General features: G+C 45.0%; 1 protein-coding gene across 2 annotated transcripts in view; it reads right to left on the reverse strand.

Moving 5' to 3' along the window:
* LOC147688502 (coronin-7-like) overlaps positions 1–18,632 on the reverse strand; it is a 1,252,182-nt gene that overhangs the window by 299,179 nt on the left and 934,371 nt on the right. For both annotated transcript variants that reach the window (XM_086941395.1, XM_086941394.1), the window contains exon 19: positions 16,142–16,284. In XM_086941395.1, coding sequence (XP_086797521.1) covers positions 16,142–16,284 — 143 coding nt within the window. The remainder of the gene's footprint in view (positions 1–16,141; positions 16,285–18,632) is intronic.

The following is an 18,632-nucleotide window of genomic DNA, read 5'->3' on the forward strand; positions in this document are numbered from 1 at the left end:
CAAGTTTTGAAAAGGTGTCTTGAATCACTGGTGCTGTCCGGACAATCAGTCCTGGTGCAGTATATGGATGACCTCTTAATAATAATAATAATATAAAGTTTGTAGAGCGCACAGTAACGCCATCACGGCGTGTCCCCGCGCTGACACTGTCCAAGAAATCAGCATACAGACTACCCGGATTTATGAGGAGTATAGATGAGTTTTGAGCAGGGCTCTAAACCGCGTTTCGCTGCTCTCCAGTCTCAGTGCACAGGGGAGTTTGTTCCACTGTTGGGCTGCTTGGAGTGCAAATGAGCGTCCACCCATTCTAGCCTTCTTAATTCTAGGTACTGTCAGCAGTCCGGCGCCCTCTGATCGTAGGGACCTAGTTGGTTCGTATTTGCTGATTAAATCCTTGAGGTAAGTTGGTGATCTGTCCCAGACGATACGGTGACAGAAGAGGAGGCACTTATATCGCACACGCTTCTTTACAGGTAGCCAATGAAGCGCATCCAGCGCCATTTTCGAGTTGGCTCTCCTGGGTCTTCTTAGCACCAGTCTGGCGGCGGAGTTCTGTATGACTTGTAGGCGACCTATGCTGCCTTCGGTAGCCCCTAGGAATAAGATGTTGCCATAGTCTAATCGCGAGGTCACTAGTGCCTGCGTTAGTGTTCTTCTGGCCGATAAAGGGAGGAGGTCTAAAGTTTTGTTTAGAGTCTTCAGCACTCCGAAACATTTGCCTACAAGACGCCTGATGTGGCCATCATAAGAGAGGGCAGGGTTCATCCAGATCCCTAAATTCTTTGCCTCCTGACATGGTATAGGGGTAGGACCCAGACATGAAGGCCACCACTCATCCGACCAGTTTTCCCTTTTTCCCCCTACCACCAACACCTCTGTTTTAGAGCCATTAAGTTTTAAACAGTGGGCGTCCATCCATTCTGCTAGGGCCTGCATACAGGCTTTGAAGTTGTGAGGGGTGTTGGAGGAGTTCTGTGATAGGGAGATGAGCATCTGGGTGTCGTCAGCGTACGACACCAGTTCCACCCCATAGGAATGTACAACTTTCGCTAGTGAGGCCATATATAGGTTAAAAAGAGTAGGGCTTAGGGCTGAGCCCTGAGGCACTCCCTGGTCTAATGACATCTCCACTGATCGACAAGTCCCTTGCTGTACTTGGAAGCATCTTTCTGTCAGAAATGATTGTAGCCAGCCCAGCGCAGGACCAACGACCCCGGCTTCTTGCAGACACCGTAGCAAGATGGAATGTGCTACGGTGTCAAAAGCCGCGCTAAGGTCAAGCATAATCAAGGCCATAGTATGACCTGCATCTGCCCCTGCTCTTAAGGTCTCAGTAGCTCTAAGGAGGGCTGTCTCCGTGGAGTAGCCCGCCCTGAAACCTGATTGTGAAGGATGGAGTGCATTCCATTTTTCCAGGTGTTCTGTGAGCTGAGCGTTGACCACCTTCTCAGCCACCTTTGCCACGTATGGCAATAGGGAAATGGGTCTGAGGTTATCCAGAACCTCCAGGCTTATTGTTGGTTTTTTCCTAATAGGCAATACTATGGCCTTCTTCCACTCCATCGGTACCCGTTGAGTGGAAAAGGAGGTTTGTAGGACATGTCTAATGTGAGGTTCCAGGGCTGTTAGGCCCTCTGAGAATACCCAGGCCGGGGCCGGATCATTAGGGGACCCAGACTTCACACTTCGACATATCTTTGTAAGTTTATCAGCTGCGGGGACATTGAAATCTCGTAGTGAGGACTCTGGGGCTGTCGATGGACTGTCTGCTATGAAGTCTGAACCCTTTTCTGGTTGCTGAGAGAAGGAGGCGTAGATCTTTTTGACTTTATTAGAGAAGAAATCTGCAATTTTGTTGCAGCCCTCCGTGGAGGTATTCGTAGGGGTATTAGAGCTAGAAACTAGAGAGATTTCTTTATAAATCCTGAACAGTTCTCGTGAGGAGCATTCAGCATCCTCGATCCGCGTCTGAAAGTATTTAGCTTTTGCTCTACGCACCGCGTACTGATAGCTTCGGTGGGCTGAGCTATAGCTGGTTTTGACTTGTACAGTCGGGTTCCTTCTCCAGGTCCTTTCAAGCTTTTTGCAGTTCGATTTTAGTTGCTGTAGTTCTGTAGTGAACCAAGGGGCAGTGCGCTGTCTGCCCTCTTTGGTTTTACCCTTGCACATGGGGGATATCTCGTCTAAAGTGGTGGTAACAAGTAGATTAAAATTCTTGTTCGCCTGTTCACTGTCCGTGGGCTGGGGGGGTAGTGCTTTCTGGATTACGTTTATAAAGTTCTCTTCGGAGTATAATCTCCATTTGCGTTTCTTAATGTTTCCTTTCCCATGATCAATGGTCCTAGCAGTATGGTAGAAGCATTGAAATGGGACCAGGAAGTGGTCAGTCCACGGAAGCTGACATGGAGTGAGAACTTTTATCATATCCCAGCTTGCAAAGATGGGGTCCAAACAGTGCCCTCTTTGATGAGTGGCTGCGACACTTAGAAGTTTAAATTGTAGTTCTTGTAGGACCAGACGCACGTCTTCTGCCTCCTTGTGTCCTTGATCCTCTAGGTGTAGGTTTAAGTCGCCCAGCACCAAAACTTTTTTATGTTTAATCGCGGTCTGAGCAACCCCCTCTAGTAAGCTACTGCGGAAGTTGCCCAAGGACCCAGGGGGTCTGTAAATCAGGATGCCCGAGATGTTCTCATGTTGAGTCATTTTTATGCTGAATTCGCCTGCTTCGCTGTCATCAATTTTTGCTGGCTTTAAAACACACTTGAATGGGTGTTTAACGATGATGGCGATACCGCCTCCCCTACCTTTTGTCCTGTCAAGTCTGTGGAGGGTATAGCCTGGTGGGATGGTGTCTACTATATCTGGGTCTGAATGTTCTCCCAACCAGGTCTCCGTCAAGAACAGTACGTGCAGGTCCTCCTCCAGTATGAGATCCCATAGCTGAAGAGTGTGTTTGCTAATGGACCTGCAGTTTAAAAGACCCCCCTTGACAAGAGTCATTTCCGGGTTAATGGCAGCTGGCGCTAAGCTGCTTCCTCTAAATGAGCAATGAGGGCATGGACCTAGGTCCTGTGGCTCCATTGTATTATGACAGAGGGTGGATATGATGGGACAAAGGTCTCTCAATCTACTGCTTGAATAGCAGTGTTTGTGGCGTGTGGGAGGTGAAGGGGTTCGGGCCCCTGGTCCCGATAGGTCGCGGACGGGCGCAGACGGGCTTGCCTTAGGCGCGCTCCCGCTGCGCTCCCGCTGCGCTCGTCCGCTGCGCTTCCTCTGGCCAGGAGTGGCGTCGGGAATCGTTGCAGCCTGCGTGTTCTCAGTGACACACTCGACTGTTTAGGTGGGTTTTTAGTTTTAAAACAGAGTAAATCATCAAATTTTAAAAAGTTTCATGAATCACAGCTCCCGGCATGTGCCTGCGGAGTTCTTGTCAGGGTTAACTAACAGCGCTCGGTATTGGCGCTTAAATAGTCAGCCCGGGGGGCGTGGCCTGTAGGGGGCGTGGCCGAAATTCTCGCCAGGAGTGGCGTCGGGAATCGTTGCAGCCTGCGTGTTCTCAGTGACACACTCGACTGTTTAGGTGGGTTTTTAGTTTTAAAACAGAGTAAATCATCAAATTTTAAAAAGTTTCATGAATCACAGCTCCCGGCGTGTGCCTGCGGAGTTCTTGTCAGGGTTAACTAACAGCGCTCGGTATTGGCGCTTAAATAGTCAGCCCGGGGGCGTGGCCTGTAGGGGGCGTGGCCGAAATTCTCGCCAGGAGTGGCGTCGGGAATCGTTGCAGCCTGCGTGTTCTCAGTGACACACTCGACTGTTTAGGTGGGTTTTTAGTTTTAAAACAGAGTAAATCATCAAATTTAAAAAAGTTTCATGAATCACAGCTCCCGGCGTGTGCCTGCGGAGTTCTTGTCAGGGTTAACTAACAGCGCTCGGTATTGGCGCTTAAGTAGTCAGCCCGGGGGGCGTGGCCTGTAGGGGGCGTGGCCGAAATTCTCGCCAGGAGTGGCGTCGGGAATCGTTGCAGCCTGCGTGTTCTCAGTGACACACTCGACTGTTTAGGTGGGTTTTTAGTTTTAAAACAGAGTAAATCATCAAATTTTAAAAAGTTTCATGAATCACAGCTCCCGGCGTGTGCCTGCGGAGTTCTTGTCAGGGTTAACTAACAGCGCTCGGTATTGGCGCTTAAATAGTCAGCCCGGGGGGCGTGGCCGAAATTCTCGCCAGGAGTGGCGTCGGGAATCGTTGCAGCCTGCGTGTTCTCAGTGACACACTCGACTGTTTAGGTGGGTTTTTAGTTTTAAAACAGAGTAAATCATCAAATTTTAAAAATTTTCATGAATCACAGCTCCCGGCGTGTGCCTGCGGAGTTCTTATTGGCATCAAGAACCAGAAATGACTGTGTGATCGATTCCATTGCATTATTGAACCATTTAGTAAAAGGTGGTCATAAAGTGTCCACAGAGAAATTACAATACTATACAAACTCAGTCAAGTATCTGGGACACCAGATAGAAAGAGGGACCAGAAGATGACAACTGAAAGAATCAAAATAATTCAAAACATGAAACTACCCCAAACTCAAAAAGAGATCAGAATGTTTCCCAGAGTTGTCGGTTACTGCAGGCAGTGGATTGTGGGATTTGCAGGGATAGCAAAACCACTGATTCAGATGACAAAGAAATGAGCAAAGGACCCAGTAGAATGGGATGATGAAAGCATGACTGCTTTCTTAAAACTGCGTAACAGTTTGTGTGAAGCTCCAGCATTAGGGATGCCTGACTATTCAAAAGAGTTTGCACTATTCTGTGACACAAGAGACAATTGTGCTCTTTCAGTTCTAACCCAGACCCACGGATTAATGCGACGACCTGTGGCATATTTTTCTGCCACATTGGACCCAGTGGCATCAGCACTGTCAGGTTGTCTGAAAGCAGTAGCTGCAACCTGTATGAGTCTTGAGCAAAGTGAATCCATTATTAGTGTATGTCCAACATTCAATTGTGATTCTGTTAACCAGAACACGTACTCAGCATTTAACTCATAGTCGGATGACTAAATATGAAAGAATTCTCTTGGTTCAGAAAATATGACACTAGTGAGGTGCACGATTCTAAGTCCAGTAACCTTACTGCCAGATTCTCATTTTGAGGAAGTCGAACATGATTGTATCGACCTCACGGAACTCAGTACTAAACCTCACGCAGACATACAGGAAGACCCTTTAAAAGACCCAAAACATGAGCTGTTTGTAGATGGCTTGTGTATGTGCCATGAGGAAGGAGGACTAAGTGCTGATTATGCTGTGTGTACATTATCTGGTATAGTCAAAGCATCCTATTTTCCCGGAGTCAAGCCTGCACAAGTAGCCAAATTGATTGCTTTAATAAAAGTGTGCAAAATTAGGAAAAATTGGAGCGTAACCATCTACACTGATAGTCAATATGGTTACGGGGTTGTGCATGACTTTGGCCAACTATGGATGCAAAGGGAGTTCATGACTTCTTCAGGAACTCCTATTCAAAATGGATAATTTGTGAAAGAATTCCTTGAAGCAATTCAATTGCCAAAAGAATTGGCAGTGGTCAAGTGCGCTGCTCATCAATCTGGAAAATACAAAGTGACAGTTGGTAACCGATATGCTGACCAAGTGGACCAACATTGTGCCAAACATAAAATGGCCATAAATAAGAAAATTGAAGCATGTGGAAACAGCTGCCAACTTATGCTATTGAGAGGAGTGAATGCATGGGAAGAAGTGAAAGATTTACAAGGTGAAGCAGAGCCCAAAGAAAAGGAAGACTGGCAGAAAATAGGGTGTCAGGCGAGACCTGAAGATGGCGTAATAGTTTACCTAGATGGGAGACCAGTATTACCTGACTGTATGCTTGCACCAATGGCTAGGATGTACCATGGGGACACACACATAGGTAGAGATGCAATGATCCGATTGTTCAGACAGGATTGGTTCAATGCAAAATTCAGGAACATAGCAGAGAGTGTTTGCCAGAGATGCTTAACCATGTCAGCGAATGAACCCTGGTAAGAAAACGGTATGTTGTCCCGGGAAAATTGGAAAGGCAGAAGGTCCATTTATTAGACTCCAAATTGACTTCATTCGGTTACCTGCTTGTCGAGGATTAAAGTATGGCTTGGTAATTGTTTGCCTATTTTCAAAATGGGTAAAATCATACCCTACACGCAGAAATGACAGCTTAACTGTAGCCAAACTCTTTTTGAGAGAGCTCATTCTTCGGTTTGGTTTTCCAGTAACGATTGAGTCAGACCAAGGAAAACATTTTAACAATGAAATCATTGGTCTAATCTGTGAAGCATTCAAAGTTGAGCAAAAGCTGCACTGTGCATATCACCCAGAGGCTTCTGGAGTGGTAGAACAATTGAATGGCACAATTAAAGCAAGATTGGGAAAGATGTGTGAATCTACCCAATTAGAGTGACCTGATGCTTTACCTCTTGTCCTGATGGGACTCAGAAGCATTCTAGACAAGAAAACAGGCTTGAGTCCCCATGAAATACTCATGGGAAGGGCAATGAGGCAAGCATGTGTGCCAGGACATCAGCTGTTAACTATATCTGATGATTTAGTGTTGGAGTACTGCAAAGAGTTGGCTGACCAAGTGCGTTCTATCTCTCACCACTCCAGTACATGATTTGAACCCTTGAGATTGGGTAGTGATAAAAAATCACACCCGGGAATCTTGATTGATTGATTGAGTACTTATATAGAGCCTACTGTCACCCTACGGGTATCCTGGCGCTTCCGACTGAAGACAGAGACCAGTGTGGAAATAAGGTTGGGCCGTGTGTATAGGAGACGTAGATCTAAGCTTTTGGGAAGAGCCAGGTTTTTAGGCTCTTTCGGAATTCACTCAGAGTGTCCGTTTGTCTAAGGTTCAGGGGAAGTTCATTACAAAGGCGGGCACCCACCACATTGAATGCCCTTCCTCCTGACAGGGCACGTTTGAACTTGGAGACAGACGAAGGCTGGCACTGGAGGAGCGGAGATGCCTCTTGGGTTGGTACCACATGAACTTTTCCTGCAAGGGGATTAGGCCCAGCTTATGCACTGCTCTGAAAATCAGACATAGGGATTTAAACTGGACCCTTTCCTTAATAGGCAGCCAGTGCAGCTCTCTCAGAGCAATAGTGGTGGATGAGCTTCACGGCCTATTGAGTGCTAATTTCGCTGCTGCAGACTGTACTCTCTGCAATCCCTGGATGATGTATTGTGGGGGCCTTGAATACAGAGAATTGCAGTAATCAAGCCTGCTTAGCAAGGTGCTTCTTACCTTGCCTAGCACCAAGGTGGGGAGAGCCACATCAAGTGATATTGGTCACCACCACAGCTGTAAAGTGCAAGAGAATCCCAAATTGGATCCACGCAAGCCACACCAAAAGGGTACCAGAACCTGACGAAATTGAGGCTGAAGTTTGCGCAGCTGAAGGGTCTCAAGAAGTTGATCCTGAAATAGTTGACGATGAACAACCGAGCACCAGTCAGGATGAATGGATCCCAGTAGTCGACATACCTGAAATAAGAAGAACAAGAAGCCAAACGTATCTAGATATTCACACTGATAGTGAGGACAAGATAGGAATAGAAGAATGTACTCAGATTACAGAAATCAAAGCCAATGGTAATCATGAGAAGGAACAGTTAAGGAAGAAGCGATATACTCAGACCAAGGAAACTCCCACATGAACACCACTGTCTGAGGAGGGACAGATAGGTACTAGACAAAACGCGCAGGTACTAGACAAAACGCGCAGGCAGAAGACAATCAAGAAATTGCAAGACCTGTGCAGGGCCAGACAGGACTAGCAAAACGGGTTCAGGACGAAGAAAAAACTCCAGGCCCAACAAAGTTATATCCTGAACCAGGTCAGATAAGTCTAGAAGAAACCATCCAGGCAGAAATGTCAACAGCAATAAGCCCTGGACAAGGTCAGTTAGAAAGGATACCTGAAGTTGATGAAAATCAAGTTGTGCCACAACTTCAAGAAAACAAAAGAACATTTGAAGAATCAGAAAGCACAGTGCCAGCTAAAAGACTCAGAAAAGGCAATAAATGGCCTGGTTTTGTTAAAAGACTGAAATATCGCCTAGTCACACTAGATGAAGAACATGAACAAGTGGACGAAGTAACCAGTCCAACTGAACCGTCTACAAGCACTCAAAGAAGGAGAAGTCCACAGTTGAAAAGACTGAACAATAAATACAGAGGTCCTGAATGGACTTACATCATCCTCGAAGAATTCAAGAATCTGGAAATCAGTGAGGAAAGTGAAGAAGAATTGATTGCTGATCAATCTATTAAAGAAGTGAGGCCAATTTGAGATAAAAAATCACAGGAGTATTCTGTGGAAAATTCTCAAAAGGGGGTTAAGCCTCATTAGTCAAAATGGCTGATAAAAGAGTTACTGGAAATTCGGAAAGAAATTGTATAAAGACATGCTGTAGAATATGCATATGTAGTGTATTGATTGTGCTAATTGTATGGCTAGGACGGACGATAGCAATACCTTACTTGATGGCTGTTAAACAAAATGACACTAGTATACACGGAAAGATAGCGCACCACAAACAAGATATAGTATTAGAAACACCAGATGAGATAGAATTACATCACTTTAGAAATAGAAATGAAACTGAGATGAATGTATTAGCTAATCTATTAGTACATTATGTAGAAACAATGCAAATTAGTGACTGTTATGTTTGTATGAAGTTACCAACCTCAGTAGCTGAAGGTGTTACATACCACCATTTACGACTGACCTATGGTATTTCATGTAGCATATTAACTAGTCTGTTTTATAGAACTGGAAAGTTACAGTATTATTATTCTAACATAGACGTCATTTTTTCTGAAATCCCTATACGTGTAAAAATGAAGCCTGTCCTTAGTGCTAAATCTGCCCAGTTCTTTGGTGAATTTTTCTTGACTATGAAAGGAATAGATATAGCTGAAGCACATTACGAAAATCTAACATACAAGTTATATGAACAAGAAAAGGTGTTTTTTAATTTAGTAGAGAAAATGAGACAGGATTTCCATAGAAAAGCCACTGAACCAAAACCCAAAGTACCCAAATCGTCTGAAAGGGAGGAATTTATGGCAACTGGCAAGACTCATGCTGCTTTGTCTCTGGATTTTGAAAAGAAGGGGAAAATGTGTCTCCATAGAAAGAAAACAGAGTATAACAATGTATTCATCGGTTCCAGTGAATGTGAACACAATTTCCTCATAATTGGGGGTTGGGGACTAAAAGGGGGAACAGATCCAGTATTATATTTGTGGGACAAAGCTTATTTTAAACTGCCTGATCATTGGTATGGGAGTTGCTATTTCGGAATAGTATTCCCGAAGGTATACCATGTAAAGAGAATCACTGGAAGCAATGAACATGAAAATGAACTAACACAATATAAAAAAAGCTTGTTTTTCAGAAATTGTAGGGGATATATTTAGTGCATTAATAGCTTCAGAGGGAGTAATTCTGAATACTCAAAGAATTTGTTAATTATCTACCATGGTGGATCGCTTATCGACTGACACTAATGGAGGATTCTTATTGATCAATACCAAATTGGTTTCGATCAGATCAATGGTTTTACAAAATCGACTTGCTCTTGACATATTATTGGCAAAAGAGGGCGGAGTCTGTAGAATATTGAAGGCGCAACATTGTTGCACTTACATATCTGATAAAAGTGTTGAAATCAGAAGGTATGCAAGAAATATCACTCATTTAAAAGAAGAACCACTGGAGGTTGATAGTGCATGGAAGAGACTAACTGATGGTCTCACCTCAGTAAGTAGTTGGCTTTCTAATGTTGGAAGAAGCATAGTAGGTAAAGTACTAATGCCAATAATGGGGATATCACTAGTAATGTTGGTGATAATGATTTGATGCAAATGCTGCAGAAATAGAAAAAAGTATAAAGTGAATGGGAAAAAGAATAAAAGAAAATTAGATGAAATTCAAATGGAAGAATTAAAGGGGGACATATATAAGAGAATAAAAGTTTACCAGAATAAAAGTGAAAAGAAAACTCCCAAAGTAATTGAAGAAATTGAACTGGGAGAGTGCTAAAAGCTGGCATCTGGTTCCTTAATTTGTAATGATGTAAAATATCATCAAAGAGGGGATTGATGGAGCAAGGTTTCACACTACTGAAACTTGCTTGTACTCAGTCCTCTCGAAATACTCAAAATAACATGTAACATAATAATCAACATGTTTTGTCCATTAATATTTGCATTACACTACATATTTAGCAGGCTGGGGAAGCTTGTCTATGTGCTTTTATTAACAGTAACCCGAGTGTCCTAATATGGCCGCCGAAAACGCGGGAAATGTACTGCGCATGCATCCACCACATCTACATGTTGAGACGTACCTCTGCTTTGGTGGGAAACTCTCGCTTCTGCGCACTAGCGCCAAGATGGCTGCTCCATGCTTACTCATACTAATGCACATTCTGCTGCTTGTACTAAACTTGTTTGTTCTGCTTAACCAATAATGCTATAGTATAAATAAAGTAATGGAGTTAGAATAGAGATAAATGGTATACAGTGCATTCATTTATTTTTGTATTCTAATAGGTTTCTCTTTGACTTTGTTACTAGCTCGTATTTAGGCCCGAGGGGTGACTTGGGAGGGCATTTTGAATATATACAGCACATGTGCCGGGAGAACTCAGAGACTTCGATCTGTGGCATTGAAACCGTGCCAAGGACTGTCATACCCACGATGCGGCTTGGAACCTCACCCCATGACCTCTGAAAAGGAAGACAACTTGCAAATTTAAACAGCATTGTATACTAAATGAAATAATATTGGTGGGTGGAATAAAAACGTAAGAAAACAAATTATGGGTGGGAACATGATCAAATACACTTAATGAAAATGATCTCATCTTAGTATGGTGTGATGACCTCTCCTCGTCTTTCTGACCAATCACTGAAAAGGAACACATAGGGGTGGTACATTGCCCTCGAAATGGTATAACTAAGGTAGGCTTAGATAGAGAAATTGTCCGACTTGTTTGAATAGCTGACCTGTCACTGACCCAACGCATGCTATAGGAGATCGAGAGCAGAGGTGCTGGCGGAGCACTCTGTCAGACGAATGGAGGTGTTTGGGGAAATTATCGATTACCCAGTCGGGGTACTAATTTGACCTAGAGGGGTGTGACGCTGGCGTTGCACTTAGCAGAGGTCACCTGTCCTGAACTGCACCTGTCTTGTCCCGTGTGCACCTGATTAGTCGGGAGCCTTGTCTTTTGCCCCAACCCGTGGACAGGATTGGTCCTTGCACCATTCTAGGTAAATATAAATCCATGTAGTATGTCCTTGCGCTATTTACCTTTCTCACCCTTCCCAGGTACCAATGTCTAAAGGTGTTACTGTGATTTTTTACAAACTTTATATTTTATTAATCATTTTCTTACTTATGAAATTTATGGTTTCTGTAATTTGGATGAAGACTCACTTAAAACGTGCATAGATAAAGCTTTCAAAACTTCTGCTGAGTCTGTGGTTATTACAGGAAATGTACAATTGTTTAAATACTACTTATTTATTCAAACTCCTTTTTCGATCTCTAGGACTTATAGTTAAGATGACGAGGATTGGTAAGTCATAGTTTACAGGTATAAGTCCTAAAAATACTCAAAGTACTGATAGATTGTTAGTAGTAAACAGAAAGGGCTATTAGTTCAACGTGTGAATTTATATGGGCCTAGATGAGTATGGTACAATTGAGCTAGTGGTCCGGTGCGCTCTATCACAGGGCCTCTTGACAAAGGGTCCACGAACACACCCGCCCTGTTTGTTGCAGTACCACATTGCAGTGGTTTTGTCCGTGAACACCTGCACTAGCCTTCCCTGAATAGAGGGTAGAATGGTTTTCAGTACCAATCAGATTGCTTGAAGCTCCAACAGGCCGATGTGGAGTCCGGATTCTGCTGGAGACCAGAGTCCTCTGATCTCCACCTCTCACAGATGGCCGCCCCTTCCCAGGAGTGATGCATCTGCCTCTACTGTCAGATCTGGTTGGGGAAGGGAGAGGGTTTGTCACTGACCCAATTGCGGTTCGTTAGCCACCACTGAATGTCCTTTGCCGTTTCCTCTGAGATCTGGACCATGTCGGAGAGAATCTCCTGATGCTGTGCCATCTGGAACTTCAGGCCGCACTGCAGAGCCCGCATATGCCAATGGGCATGTGCCACAAGCAGAATGCAGGAGGCCATGAGGCCCAGTAGCCTCAGAGTCAGTCTCACCGAAATCTAGGATAGAGGTTGAACCATCAGTTCAATATCCTGTACTCACCGTTCGGGAGGATAAGCCTAAAACTGCACAGTATCCAGAACAGCTCCAATGGAAGAGAAATCTGAGAGGGAGTCAGGTGTGATTTTGAAATATTGATACTGAACCTAATGCCGGAGGTCCGCCGTAGCCTGGAGGTGGGAAACAATGATAAGTGGGCAAACTAGGTGGGTTTGGAGGCTTGGGCTGCAGGGGGGGGTTGTGGACTGACCTGGCAGCTGGCCACCCAACCCACAGGGCCAGTAGGAACAGCATCGGCGGTCACACAGAGGCTGGTAAGCTTGCGCAGCAGCTGGATGGGTATAGATGCAGTTGTGTGCCCCCTTCTACGGTCACAAAAGTGGTAAAAGGAAGATTGAGGGTAACACGGGATCATAGAAAGGCCCAAGGCCCTGCTGTCCTTTAAGCGCTCCAGCGCCAAATCCATCTGGTCTCTGAAGAAACAGGAGCCATCAAAGGATATGTCCATGAGTGAGGACTGGACATCCCCAGAAAAGCCAGTCCTCAATAAGGCATAGCGTTGAGGGGAAACTGTTGAAACCGCTCAGCCTAGTGAGTCGGTGGTGTCAATTGCACAACGGATGTGAACCTTGCTGCGTTACTCCCATAAGCAAAAGCCTGGGAGAGCACGGCCTGTGCCTCATCTGGGAATGTTGGGCACACCTGAGAAACTGTATCCCACAGAGCATGGGAATAGCAGCCCAAAAGGCACTCAGTGTTAACAAACTGCAGTGTCAGGCTGACAGGGGAAAACATCTTCTTAACAAGATTGTCCAGTCTTTTGGATTCCCCGACTAAGGTTGCGGTAGGGAATGTATCAGGATTTACATGGAGGCTTAGACCACCAAGCTCTCCGGGTGTAAGATGTGAAGGTGTTGGGTGATAAACTCTGGGTTCCCAGGAGCAGTGCAATGGCGGCAGGCAACTGTCCTGTTCACAGGAGGACCTGTGCTGCCAAGCAGGACGTCAGTAAGTGCCTCACTGAAAAGGAGAATAGGTTGTGATGGGGACACTCCTGACTGAAGACTATGGGCAGGCTAAGGTCTTTGACCTAAGCCGCCCTTTGCACCACCATTGCGAAGAAAACTCCTTCCTCCATAGTCACAGTAGGGGGGGAAAGCATACCAGTATCTGGAGAAGTATCCAGTCCACTAGCTTCACCGAGATCCTCACACCAGTCCATATACTGTTCTTTGTAATGATGGTATTCGTCAGGCTACAGGAACCTCTACCAATCCTTCCTGAGTTCAAGCTCATAAGAATAGGGCTCAGGCTCCAGCCTGGAAGGCAGGGCTCCAGTCGGCACTGTAGCCAGCATTGGACGATGTCCCTCCGGCTCTGTATTGGAGTTGGGGATGAGAATGTGGATGGCGCCACCGGAGGTGCCGCCAGCGCTGGAGTAGGTCGAGGTAGCACGACTGGTGCTCATCTGGATCCATCTGTGGGTCCCTGAGGCCCGACTGGCGCCAGATTCAGTAGGGGGCCAGAAGGCACACTGTAGAGAAGGGGCCACCCAAAGATAAGGTACATGGCCTCATGGAACTCTCTCAATAGGGCAGGGTCGATTTGGAACCTGGAAACTTGGGGAAGCGCAGAGCCAACCCATTCGCTGGCTCAACTGTGGAGACAGGCCTTCAGTGGCGATCCTCCGTCTTCTGGTCAGCTGATGGACGAGGAGAAGCCGAAGCATGCTTCAACTTCTTCTTTTTCTTGAGAGACTTGGACTTACCCGAGTGGCTTGATGACCTTGAATGAAAAAACCAAGAGCTTCATCTAAACCGGGACCGTGAACGTCACATCAAGCCGCCATGACCTTGAGGGAGCACTACTTCAAGGCCCGCGGATGCATGGCACAGCAGTCACAGCAGGCCTTTGGGTCGTGATATCGCTCGCTGCACCAGAGACATACACTGTACAGTTCCGTCACTGACATCTGTCGATGACAGGCACCGCAGGGCTTGAAGCCGGCCTTTCTAGAGGACATCCCTGCCACACCAGGAGGAAAACCTCAAAAAAGACTTTGACAAAAAGTTGAAAAAACCTAGTAAATGACTAAAGGGTAGCTCTTCCTGGATCTGCTCTGGCTGGTGTGGACAGAAAAGATCTGACAGCATGCCTAGGAGGCGGCTATATAGGCAGCGCAAACGTCACTTCCAGTGCAGACTATGCCAACGACACCACATGGAGCCAAAGTACGCCAGTTACCGGTGAGCAGGGGTACTGCGCACAACATTTTTTCCGGATCCAGTCCGATGCCTGGTGATCATTCCAAGGTAAGGAATCTGCGGCTAGAAGTCTCTATCAGATATGGTTCACTGCTCAACCACTTTTCTGCAATCCAACTGAGGCCTCCGCTGCACCCTCTAAACCCTGCAAACCATATTGCACCACCTAGTCTCTGAAATCCATCTCACCTATTATACAATTTACAACTTTAATACCACCCTACTTTGTACCCTGTAAAAGCTACATTTGCCACAACATTCAATAGCTCTCATTCTCACAATCAATGCTTACAACATGCCCCCGTTGACCAACTTTTGCTACTTCCACCATTTTCAGCAATGGAACTGGTAACTCCAAAAGCCCTCCCAATACCTGTCAATGTGCAGTGGATTTACATTCATTGCTCATAGCTAATGCATCCTCCTCTCACTGGGTCTCCTTTTATCAAATGCAAGTGATATGTCTACAATCTCTACAAAAGCATTCTCTTCTCTGAGAGCCATCTGTTTATAAAATAAAGATGTGACCAAACAAATAACACACAAGGAGCACACCCTATAGAAAAACTTCACACTCACATTCCACATCAATGAATACCACTTGTCTACAGTCCACGTTACTCAACTACTGCATGTCTAAATGTAAACAGATCATGTATCATTCTTACCTGGTTACTGTGTCCCTTTTGTCTTGTCTTTTGAGCCGCTTCCCTAGCTCCTTTGACTCACACCACACTGGATTACTCTCTTCTGCTCCCAGTGGCACTTTCCTTTGCTCTATCTTCCCCCTCTCTTGGTTTTTATGTGCCACCATCTTATTTCTATATCCCTCTGTTCAAGCTCTTTGTACTATATACTCTAGCCCGTATGTTTCACTCAAGCTGTCACAGTACTCCTTTCATCTGGTTCCTGTGCCTCTGTCATTTTCTCATGTCACCCTATCAGATCCCACCTGTACACCCTTCCAATTGGACGGTGGGTATGGTCCCTCCTGTTGCTTGTGCTCCACTCATCCGATTCCTGTGTCACACCTACCTGTTCTGTGCGTCTTCACCTATGCACCTGGACCCGGCTTCCTCAATTACTCTTGATGCCTCTCTGTTTACCAATCCAGTGTACCCCTTCATCTGTTCATTCTGTTATTTCTGATGCTCTTCTATCAATTGCTACTTCTGATCCCTGGGCTACTCTTGATGTCTGCGTTTTCGGCCATGGACTCTCTTTCACCTGCTCCCTTGTCTCCCCTTATGCCCTTCACTCTGCCCCTCTTAACCTGCTCCTTGGTCAATTTACTTGCTCCCTCAGCCCCTTCCCCTTCGACCTGAGCCCCATCCACAGCTGGCTGCTTATTTTCACTTGCTGAGATTCCCCCTCACCTGTTGCTTGTGCCCCACTTTCCTGCTCTCGATTCCCCTCTTTGTACTGCCTGTCTTGCCTTACTGGCTCCTCTAGCCCATTAACCTGCACCTTGTGTCACAAAAATCCCTCACTTGCCCTTCTCAGCTGTTCTCAATGACATCCTAGTATTGTGCCCCTTCCGCAGCAGCTCTTTTGCCCCCTTACCTGATCAGTATGTCCCTTCAATAGCAGTTCCTGTTTTCCTGTGTTGATGTTCCAGATGCGGACAGTCATGTCGTAGGAGGATGATGCCAGAATATCGGAAGCCAAAGGGTGGAACTTGATGGAGTAAATTTTCTCTGTGTGACCTTGACAATATATAAAATAATTAGTATAACACCTCTTCTTGCATTTGTCCTTCTTCCAGGCATACATAGGAAGTGGACCCTCTTAAAATACCTGGATTTCCACAATGAGCAGGAGTACACATTTTAGGCAATGGGGAGTAACAGCAGGGCTGGCAAGCACAAGTAATGGCTCAATGTTTTACAAAATATCATTCTGGATAGCCATCCTACCTCTACCCATCATAGTGTACAACAAAGAAACATTGGGACAAATAGGAGTTGCAGGCATCAGCCCTCTGTCACCATAAAGTGCCATGTTGAGATAAATGTCTTCATGGTTAATGATGTCTTTCTTTTACATCACTTAATAAGATGAAGATACATGAGACCAATGTTATTGTATGCTTAATCATGTATGCTCCTACGCTGTTGTGAGACAAAGACAGAAGGGACACAGGATCGAACAAAGCATATAACAGTACAGCAAAGACAGCTTACGACCTGCCTTAAGATCCAAAGAGTCTGCCCCTTTGTATACAGAGTAACAATGGCAAATGTGGCTCATTGTCTACCCTTGCAAACTGTGTACGAATGACAGCTGTGACATTTGATCCACAGAGCATACCCCCTCAGGCAGCATACCCCTCAGGCCATTATGTATCAAGGTCAAAGGAAAATAAGTTACTTACCTGTAACTGTAGTGCTTCAGTATTGGAATCTTTCATAAATTCACATGCTTGAATCATTCCCCATTGTTGAGCTGGGAGTCCCTGGTACATCAAAAAAGCAATGCAAAGCAAATACAAACCAGAAACCAAGCCTAGGCTCATTTCAGTTTTCTAACTTATCTCTATTGTTTTGTAAAAGAGACCAAAAGTCAATCCTGAACCAATCAGGACTTCTCGCCCTCTAGAACACTCCTGAGAGAGCCTTAGACCCTCTGATTTTCACTGCACAAGTACAAAGATACACCTGCAAAAATCCAAAGGTGAGTCTCTCAAGTGAGGAGGCTGGGCTGCATGTAAATCTATGAAAGATTCTAAGACTGGAGAACTACAGTTACAGGTACGTAACTTTTTTTCTTACTCACGCTTTGGAATTTTCATAGATTCACATGCTTGAATCAGAGTAGGTAGCAGTCAGTAGCACACTTTCTCTCATATCACCCTAAGAGTGTGCTCTACATTGTCAATCTATAAAGAAGCAGATCTAACTTAAACCATCAGTCCTCAAACTGATAATAATTGTATATGTAAACATTAGCATATTTTAAACATACCATAAATAAGACCTTATAAGGTTAAAAGATCAGAATATGAACACATATACCTGTATATATATCAATATACCTAGAGATACAGATAAAATGTGCACAGTCTTACCGCAGAAAGGAAGGAGTGATGAAGGAGGTGCTCACCGTCACTGGAAAAAGTTCCCCAGCACCGTCTGGCCTACTTCTACATCACTGTGAGCGGCCTCATCCAAGCAGTAATATCTGGTGAAAGTATGGGTACTCTTCCAGGTTGCAGCTCTGCAGATATACTGGACAGGTACTCCAGCAAAAAAAAGCAGTAGATGTAGAGATTGCTCTTGTAGAGTAAGCTCGCACCCGTGCCCGCAGAGGTTTTCCTGTCACTTGATGGCAATACTGGATTGCACTCAGGATCCAATGGGCAATTCCCCTTTTGGATAGCGGATAGCCCTTCCTGGGCGTACTGTAGGATACAAAAAGTGGAGTAGATTTGAGAAATGTCTTTGTTCTTCGCAGATAAAATTTCAGACAGCGCTGAATATCTAGCGAATGAAGAGCTCTTTCTGACATGGTGTTGTTAGTGGAAAGAAGGTTTTAAGGATAAGAGGCTTGTTCAAATGAAAGTCTGACAGAACTTTGGGGATGAAGCTGGGATTAGTACGAAGGACTACTCGGTCATCCCTAAATTGTAGAAACGGTTTCTGTATTGTCAGGAGACCATAATGATTACCCTGAAGATGTCCTCCTTAATCGGGATACAAAAGCTAGATGGACTTTAATTGTGGAATGTACTAATCCAGATTTTGCAACCAGGAGAATGTAAGGAAGGATCTCATGAGGAGAGGACTGCAGAGGATGAACATTTGAATCCTGGCACCATATAGAGAATCTTCTCCATTTTAAATCTGTACGTTTTATTAGTGCTCTGTGCCTGAGCATTTGAAAGAACTTCTAAACACTCAGATGGGATTTCTAGATGCTGAAATTCACGGAGTTCAGGAGCCATGCCGCTAATCGAAGCAATTTGGGCTCTGAATGTAGCACTTGACCCTGGGACATCGTCAGAAGAGATGGAATGGGACACAGGAGAATAAGTTGTCTCTCTGAAAGAAGGAGA

This window comes from Lissotriton vulgaris, chromosome 10, assembly GCF_964263255.1.
Source record: "Lissotriton vulgaris chromosome 10, aLisVul1.2, whole genome shotgun sequence".
NCBI classification, from domain to species: Eukaryota; Metazoa; Chordata; class Amphibia; order Caudata; family Salamandridae; genus Lissotriton; species Lissotriton vulgaris.